Source organism: Rhinatrema bivittatum, chromosome 1 (assembly GCF_901001135.1).
Source record: "Rhinatrema bivittatum chromosome 1, aRhiBiv1.1, whole genome shotgun sequence".
NCBI lineage: Eukaryota > Metazoa > Chordata > Amphibia > Gymnophiona > Rhinatrematidae > Rhinatrema > Rhinatrema bivittatum.
Window position 1 is genome coordinate 348540805 of NC_042615.1, and position 9555 is coordinate 348550359.

The following is a 9555-nucleotide window of genomic DNA, read 5'->3' on the forward strand; positions in this document are numbered from 1 at the left end:
ATTGCCATTTTTAGATCGTCAGAACCTATCACCCCAAGATCCCGTTCTTGGTCCGTGTACATCAGCTCCCCCCCCCCCCCCCCCCCATCTCATACTGCTCTTTTGGATTACTGCATCCCAGACGCATGACTCTGCACTTCTTGGCATTGAATCCCAACTGCCAAATCTTAAACCACTCTTCAAGCCTTTGTAAATCCCTTTTCATTCTCTCTGCTTCTTCGGGCATGTCCACTCTGTTGCAAATCTTGGTATCATCCGCAATTAGACAAACTTTACCTTCTATCCCTTCCGAGATGTTGCTCACAAAGATATTGAACAGAACCGCTCCCAATACCGATCTCTGTGGCACTCCACTTAACATGGCTCTCTCTTCAGAGTAGGTTCTACTTACCATTACACGCTGTCTCCTATCAGTCAACCAGTTTGTAATCTACTCCACCACCTTGGTGCTCGCTCCAAAGCTTCTCATTTTGTACACAAGCCTCCTATGTGGAACGGTATCAAAAGCTTTACTGAAATCCAAATAGATGACTTCAAGCACTCTTCCTCGATCCAGTTCTCTAGACACTGAATCAAAAATATCAAATTTGTCTGACAGGATCTTCCTCTGGTGAATCCATGCTGCCTCAGGGCCAGCAACTTACCGCATTGTAGATAGTTAAGTATCCTTTCTTTCAGCAGCATCTCCATTAATTTTCCCACTACCGAAGTGAGGCTAACCGGTCTGTAGTTTCCAGCCTCCTCTCTGCTACCACTCTTATGAAGCAGGACCACAACCGCTCTTCTAAAATCTCACACCACTCCCGGTTCCAAGGGTCTATTGAACAGGTCATTCAGCGGACCTGCCAGGACATCTCCGAGTTCTCGTATTATCCTTCTCTTCCCATACATTCTCTTCAGTAAAAGGTGTTCTGACTAGCCATTCCCTTCTACGGTCTTGTCAATCAGCAACGGTCCTTCTCCAGGATCTTTAGTGAACACAGAACTGAAGAATTTGATTAATATTTCCACCATTTCCTTGTCTGTCACAGCACATTGCTCCTCGTCACCTTTCAATTTCAATATTCCACTTTGGGCTTTTCTTCATTTTCTTATCTGAAAAGTATTTTGTTACCTGTCTTGGGCAATCTTTTCTTCCACTTGATCTTTTGCTTTTCTGATTTCTTTCCTTGTCTCTCTCATTTTTACCAGGTATTGATCCCTGTGTTCCTCTTTTTGGGATCCTTTATACTTCTTGAAGCTGATCTTTTTAACATTATTTTGGCAGCCACATCCTTTGAGAACCAAATTGGTTTCTTTTTCCTTGAACTTTTGTTTACTTTTCTAACATATAGATTTGTTGCCTTTGTAATAGCTCCTTTTATTTTAACCTACTTTTGTTTTACCTTGCCCATTTTCTCCCAGTCTTCCAGTTCTTCCTCTAGGTATATCCCCATTTTGTCAAAGTCTGTATATTTGAAATTCAAAACTCAGGTCTTCGTGTGACTGCTTTGTATCTTATTCGCAAAATCAAACCATACTGCCTGATAATCACTTGTACTCAGGTGGGCACCTGTCCAGACATTATAGACATTATCCCCATTTGTGAGCACTAAGTCCAGGATTACTCCGTCCCTTGTGGGATCCATTGCCATTTGTTTGAGCATAGCCCCTTGGAGGGCTTCCACTATCTCTCTACTTCTCATAGATTCCGCAGAAGGGATATTCCAGTCTACATCCGGCAGATTAAAATCTCCAACGAGCAACACTTCTCCCTTCTTTTCGATGTCTGAACAGATCTCTGTCCAGCTCGTCTGTCTGAACTGGAGGCCTGTAGACCACACCGATTGTAAATGGAAGCATCATCTTTTTTTAGGCTAGCCCATACTGCTTTTTCCCTACCCCAACAGGTCATTTCACTATAAAAAGGTTTAAAATATGACTGTCAGGAACAGATCAGTTCATTGTTCTTGAATGCTCCTCTGAGTGCATAGTACTAGGGCAGGCTTTTTGGTTTCCGATAATACTGGGTCTGTTTAATTTCACAGGAGGGAGGGGATGATCTATGGGATACCTCCCCCCGAGAAGGATAAGAAGTAATGAGAATACTGGGGGAAATTATGTCTCTAGGAGCGGGAAGGGAGTTACTGTTCTGTGTTATATGCTTATGATGGTGTGTATGAATGTGTTTGAGTGTGATTGTGTGGAAGAGGAAGCAGGGGTTAGGGGAATGGGGGACATACTTCCCAGCTATAATGTCAAGGGGGACAGAAACTGGAATCATAACGCAAGTAGAGTAGTCTGGAGGCTTAGGCTGGGAGGCCTCTGGACTATGAGAGTTCCTTCATCATGCCCTGAAAAGTGCTGGGAAAGCTATTATAAAACTCATGTTTGGCTTTGGCCAAGGTTAAAATCACTACACTCAAATGTAGTCAGTATCCACTCACCAGTAAAACATTAAAAAAACCCCAAAAAACTATTGATTGTGTTTCAAAGGCTGCATTCCCAGATTGTATTTTTGCAGGAGGCATATTTGACAGAAAAGGAGCATTAAGAAATTGAAATGGCAGGGGGGTGGGACAGTGCATACATTCCTCTAACAGGGGTGTGGTGATTCTCATATATAAACAGGTGCAGTTTCAAGTCGAGTGCCAACTTCAGGACAAGGAAGTCAGATATGTCATAGGGGCCGGTACGCTATATGAACAAGAGATTGTTTTACTTAATCTATGCGTGCCCAATACATATTCTCACAACTTTTTCATTAAGTTGAAGAGTGCCTGCCAAATTTTCAGACTATAAATTGATGGTTGGGAGAGATTTTAATACTGTAGTTGATAGGAAAAATGATTGTAAACCTATGAAAAACCCTGAAAGGAAGGAGGAGGGGCAGGGGGTTAACATTTTGTATAAAGAGCTGAGTTTGCTAGATATATGGAGGGTTTTACACCCTGGACGGCAAGACTACACTTTTTATTCCAATCCTCAAATCCTATTCTAGACTGGATTATGTGCTAGTGTCTGAAAAGCTATTTCCCTGGATGAGGGGAGGCCACACACAATAGGTAGAATATCCATTTCCAAGCATGCACTGGAAGCTCTCAGTATTCCTCTTTTTCGTGGCGGATGAGCCCTGAACTCTATTTCAACAACTGCTTTCATGTGTACTTGAAAAATAGATGGGAGGAATACTTGAAGACAAAATTCCTCACCTGGAATTTCAGCTTCATTGCTCTGGGAGGCTGGCAAGGCTGTGGTGCGGGGTCACATAATTGTCTATGAAGTAAAAACTAACAGAATTCAGAATGCAGAGATTCTAAGTTTAACAAAAGCTTTGAAAGCTGCTTAATCGCAACATAGGACGGATTTGTCCGAATTAACCAAATTTAAAGTGGACCAAGTCTGTGCTGCTTTGAATCACCTCTTGCACCAGAGAGCTAAAAAGTCTCTAAGATTTTTTCAATACCAATTGTGCCAGTTTGGTAACAAGCAGAGTAAACTCATGGCAAACTTGGTGCAGATACGTGGCCAAAAATCTTGTATAGCAGGCATTAGAGATGGCATGGGGGAGCTGAAAACATTCACTTTCTGACATTACAGAAAGGTTTTTAAGAGTATTAAAGGGATCTCAATAGCCATAAAGACATAAATATGGAGGCCTGAGAAACTTTTTTTACCAAATTTCTGTGGCCCAAACTCTCGCAGAAGATGGGAGTTGATACTTTAATGTCCCTAAGCATGGAGAAGAAATATTCTCAGTTATTCAAGGGTTGAAGCTTGGGAAAGCTGCAGGAACGGACGTTCTGGGGACAGAATTCCTTAAAATATTGAAATTTTCGGTACTTCCTGCATTGACTAAGTTTTATAATGGTCTTGTACCCTCGAGCATTTTATCTCCCAATATGAACAAATCAGTAATAGTTGTTTTACCCAAAAGGGGTAAAGATCCCTTGGAGGTGGGGGTCATGCCGCCCTATTTCGTTAATCAATATTGACATGAAAATTCTAGCTGCTGTCCTGACTAACAATAAACATAGTTCTCCCTCAGGTAATTAATATCAAACAGGGTTCATGAAAGGACATCGGGTATAAAAAAATGTGCTTATGTATTAATGGAAGCCAAAAAATAGGCCTCTAACGCATATTAGTGGCGGAATTTACCAGCTACGTTAAACTGCTGTTAAATACAGAACCAAGCAGCACTTTGCATCTCTCTAACAAGCACTGCCTTTGTACAATAACCACCCAAAGTTAAAGGCCAGTTAGAACAGCCCTCACCAAAAATCCCCATCAAGCCTCACTCCCCACCACACCCCCATCCTCCCCTACCCCTCAGGACCAGCAAGATGGCAGGAGAAAGAAGAGACCTGCTGTCCTTGGAGAACACCTGTTACAGGTAAGCAACTGCTTTCTCCAAGGACAAGCAGGATGGTAGTCCTCACAGATGGGTGATTAAGTAGCTCCAGGCCTCTCCGAACATGTGCAGCAGAGAAGAGGTGCAAGTGTGTGCAAAAACTAGAGCTGCAACAACCACAGAAGCAGGCCTGCACCCAAGGATAGGGCCCCACAGAGCGAGAGTTAGGTTTTATGGCTGGAAAAGATTACGGAGGACGGAGTGTCCGAAACGACTGTCCTGCCAACCATCCTTGTCCAGGCAGTAATGCGAGGCTAAAGTGTGGAGGGAACTCCAGGTCGCCATTCTGCATGCAAGTGAGCCACCGAGACCAACATGGCCTGCACAGAGTGAGCTTTTGACATGACCGTCAAGCTGCAGGCCCGCCTGTACATAGCAGAAAGCAATGCAGTCCACTAGCCAATGGGATAGAGTCTGTTTAGAGACAGCGACTCCTATTCGGTTTCTGTTGAAGGAGACAAAAAGCTGAATGGATTAGAAGGCAAGCGCCCTCTTGCAATCCAGTGTGTGTAGAGCAAGCTCACCCTGGTGAGCATGAGGCCTTGGGAAAAAAAGAAGGCAATACAATAAAACTCTTTACACAGAAGGCCACATGATAGTTTTCAGAGGGCCAGGATCCCAAAGCACTTCAGAAACGCACACAGCAAACAATTTTGGCACCCGAGCTCCATGACAGGACTTTGTGCACTCTGTCAATTTGGTGTCTCCTCACTGGCACGGGTAATTAGGAGTTTACTGTAAAGGTTACAAATCAGGTGAAAATCTCCAGATGTATTTTCAAGTTTCTGCTAAAATTCTTATTGATCACTAGCCACAATAAAATTGATTTACAGATGGGGTGAAAATGAAGGAAAGCATCCAAGAAGGATGATTTTTTTTTTTAATTTATGCATTTTCAATTTAAACAAGATGCACATCTTGATAGAAAACAAGACACTGAAATATGAAGGAAAATAAATCACCACCATAAATAACACAAATATCTCATTCAATCCCCTGTTTAAGTTCTCAAAAACAAAAAAGAGGGCATTCCAATTCACAACCCAAGGAATTATATTAAAAGAAAACAATGATCAATTAAACAACAGTCATACTACACTGATGAGGAACTATTTACAAGTTACTATGGCTGGGGGATGTCAGGAGAGTTGATAGGATGTTTTACCAATCAAAACTTGGGTCAGCTGAGGGGGGTCAAAAAATATATATGAATTATTCTGATATTTGAAAAAAAAATACCCCCTATTTGCAGAACCTGAAAACGCATTAGTAGAAACTGCTTGTGCTTTTTTTTTATTCCGTCTGGAGACTTTTACTTTAAATTGCATAAAAGGGTCTAATCTATGTCGAAAGAAAAAGTCTCAACAGCCAGTCTTTGTCCGGTTCAAGGACCAACGATACAATAAGCATTGCTGGAACTGCCAACTCGGTGTCCGAAGTCTCAAGCAAAGTAGAGACATCCACAATGGGAGTTTCCACAGGTCTCAGAGTTTCCATTCCTTCTCCCTGTGCCTCATTCATACCCCTTTTAAATGGTGGTAGATAATAGATCTTAGAAATAGAGAGTACTGCGTTCTCAGGAACCTGTAAAATTTCAATTAAATATCTCTTTAACACCTCTCTAGGAGATATTAAAGGCACTTTGGGAAATTTAATAAATCTGAGATTTGTATTCCTCACACTGTTCTCTAAATTGTCCATTTTTAAAGCCAGATTAACATTTTCCTTCACCAGTACAAGCTGGGTTTGTTGGACTGAGTTTGCTTGGATACTTACAGCAGTAAGTTGTCCCAAATCAGTAGTAGTATTACTCAAAAGAGAGACTTTTTGGTCTAATTCTTTACGTTTCTGCACAACAGGGGAAAGCTGTTGAAAAATAGAACTGCGCAACTCCACTACGGCGTCCCAGATGGCCTCCAAGGAGAACACAGTAGGTCTCTGAACAGGGAGCAGCGAGGAGGGCAGAAAAGGTTTGCCAGGAACTTCCTTGTCAACTCTCATGGTTCTACCCCACATGCCGACTCGAAAATCATCCACACCCGGCTGTCCAAGATTAACCAAAGGACTGGCTGCTGCAGAGGGATGATCTTTTTTTTTTTTTTTTTAATTGTAGACCGCATAATCCCATGTTCTAAGCAGTTTCCATTCTAAAACATTCATAAAAATACATAAACTAGTAGGCAAAAAAAACAAAAAACAGTTTACACCAAATAGGCCAGTGACGACTCTGATAAACTTTATAGCCTATACCTGAAAAACATGGCCATACAAGTGATTAATAAGGTAAAATAAAATGCCTGCTTGAATAAGTGTATTTTCAGCTGCTTTTTTGCACATTTTCCAGCAGACTTGTTTGTGCAAACTCAAAGAGGTAAAAATAAGACCTGTGTGCATTTTCTGGCTTACTCACATGGACGCAGTGATTTAAAAACCTACACACGTATACACACATATACGTTCATGTTTTAAAGTCGGCTATTTGTGCGTACACGTGTGCACGATGTCATACTGACGCGCGCGCACATGCATGCAAACACCACCTCTCTGGCATAAGTGGGGGGATTTTACTAGACATGCGCACCAACACAATTACCTCTTTTCCCAGTTCATTCCCAGTTCGCCCCAGTAAAGGAAAGGGCTTCCTAACCCCACTAGCTAACTTGCCTCCCTTTTACCCTATTAGCCCTGAGCATTAAAACCTCAGTGACTACTTTATTTTTTTTTTTTACCACAACTTACACACCATCCATAGCAGAAATAAAGTTACGCGGTAGGGGACACTGGCACGTGCTTGTGTGGGTAAAGACTTACATGCAGACTTCATGGTACAGACCCAGCCCACCTATGTCCCGCCCCTTTTTGTGAAAAAAAGTGTGTGTATGCAGACTCACGCGGTTCGCAATGCTGTTCATGAGATGATGCAGATAGAAATCCCTAGCGGCGCGATCCTCACCCAACACAAGGACCCAATTTCTGAAGGTGTGGGACCTGTATCTTCACACCCTATCCCACAGAGCACGGAGTATGGTCTTGAATACTCTGTAAATTGTTACAACTATATCTATTTATGTTTTGATGTATAATTCTGGACCCGCAATCACACAGGGAGGGGAGGGGGGGGAAACAGGGGAGGGAGCCTAGAAGTCCATCCAATTCCAGTTACAAGGGGATTGGCATATAAGACCCCAACATCATCCCCAACTTGATGCAATCTCTGTATCTTTGAGCATTGGATGTATGGGGGGGGGACGGTGATTCTTACAAAAAATGTTATGCACTGTTTTGTTTGCACTGTATTTTACTTGTTGCTCAATAAACAAAATTACACATAAAATACGCGTGGCACACGCTGGGCCAAGTCACACGTGTAACTCCCAGCTTTGGCACGCGTAGGGTTTTTTTTTTTTAATAGACCAGAATGGGAGCTGGTTCCATATCATTGTACTTGCTACTGAAAACAGCTCTGAATTATGAAAACCTAATCAGCTTGGAATATTAGACAGGCAGTGACCCTCTGATCACAAATTTCTAACAGGGTGATAAATCAGTTGATACAGTATGAAGGGTATTTGGAATGAGTAAAGCCATTTTATAAATTAAATTATTTTTTTTTACAGTAAGCATTAAATATCCCCAACTGATACACTATAAATCAAACAGCTAGATTTTTTTAACCTTTGGCTCCTACTAAAGAGCAGAAGCTGTCAAAGGTTAAAAAAGCGAGACTGGCAGAGTTTAACGATGTACACGGTTCACAAACTCGGGCTGGCAGAGGTCCAGAGGGCCATGGAATCCAGCTCCATCTAATAACCTCTCTATACCCAGCAATGCGATAAAGGTGAAAAAGGACTACAACTGCGGCCAACACTGCAGCACAGGGAAGTTATTGCTTTTCATCCTAATATGGTGATCGGCTACAGCCCCACCCCATCAATGTGTTTTCTTCTAAAACTTAGTTTTGGACAACATCCTTTAAGAATATGCAGAGTTTTACAGGGAGTGTCAGTCTTGTATTTCTGGTGTTTATATGCTTCAAAAAAAAAAATGAAGTCCTCTGCAGATTTAGTAGACTGCACCATGAAATATTTTGTAATAACCGAATAAAAGAATTTAAAGAACATACACAACCATCACAACAAGTGGTCTAGTTATCACACACTGTGGCTCCAAGGCTCTAATAGTGGCCATCGAATACTTCCGAACCTTCACAGCAGCACAAAATCCAAGCTGCGCTCATGTCTGCGCATTCATTTAAATGTCACAAGCAGCTGACACTGGCCCCCTAAGATGCGGGTCTCGCAATAGGGCCCCGGCGACTGCCAAAAGTTAAGCGCGCTGTATTAGGAAAGCAGTGAACTCCGTGCCATGCACCTCCTTTATACTCCCTCCCAGTAATCGGGGGGGGGGGGGGGGAGAGAGAGGGTGGGACACCCAACAGGCGCAGTATTCAACGTCCGTCTGCTGAATTTCACAACTACTTGACGGCTAAGGAGTGAAAGGCCGCCTCTAACACTCTCTCTTCCCCCAAGATCGCGCTGACTTTCCGCCGGCGGCGACACTGGTTCCAGCCTCCGGAAGCGGCCGCCCTCCCCTTCGCACCGCTCCGTCAGTGCACCCCAGGGATCGGCGCGCACCCTCCCTTTCCCGTCACCCACCTCCAGGGTCTTGACGAGGACGCTCATGTAGAGCTCGGAGATGCCCAGGGAGACGCCGAGCACGGAGGGCAGCAGGATGAGCAGCACCACCAGCATCAGCCACATGGAGACCGCGCTCAGCGCCAGTATCCCCACCGCCTCCATGGCCACTGGCCCGCTCCGTCTCAGGGAGTGCACGGGGAAAGAGAGAGAGAGAGGGGCGCGAGTCCCAGGGAAGGGCTTCCCCGCCCCCCGCCTCCCATCGGACGTAACCCCGCCCACCATCTCGCTGGTAGGCTGTGGCTGGGGGAATGGCTCCGCCTGCGACCCTGCGATTGGTGGGGAAGGCATCGCCCACCTTGGGCAGCCCGCGTCCGTGCCAAAGAAAGAATGGTGTTCTTGTTATTGTCCTTTCTGTACTGTGCAATTTTTTTTTTACTGGCATTTCCACTATTGTGAGGTTTTGTTCTTCGCTTAAGAACATAAGAACCTAGGTTCACTGAGCCCAATATCCTGTTGCCGACAGTG

The 9555-nt window shown here is 43.7% G+C and overlaps 1 protein-coding gene across 1 annotated transcript in view; it reads right to left on the reverse strand.

Moving 5' to 3' along the window:
* The window catches only part of GPAT3 (glycerol-3-phosphate acyltransferase 3), a 115869-nt gene extending 106622 nt beyond the window's left edge, over positions 1-9247 (reverse strand). Inside the window, exon 1 of the mRNA XM_029599392.1 lies at positions 9049-9247. Within this exon, the coding sequence (XP_029455252.1) occupies positions 9049-9192 (144 nt within the window). The 5' untranslated portion in view covers positions 9193-9247. The remainder of the gene's footprint in view (positions 1-9048) is intronic.
* Positions 9248-9555: the final 308 nt, after the last annotated feature.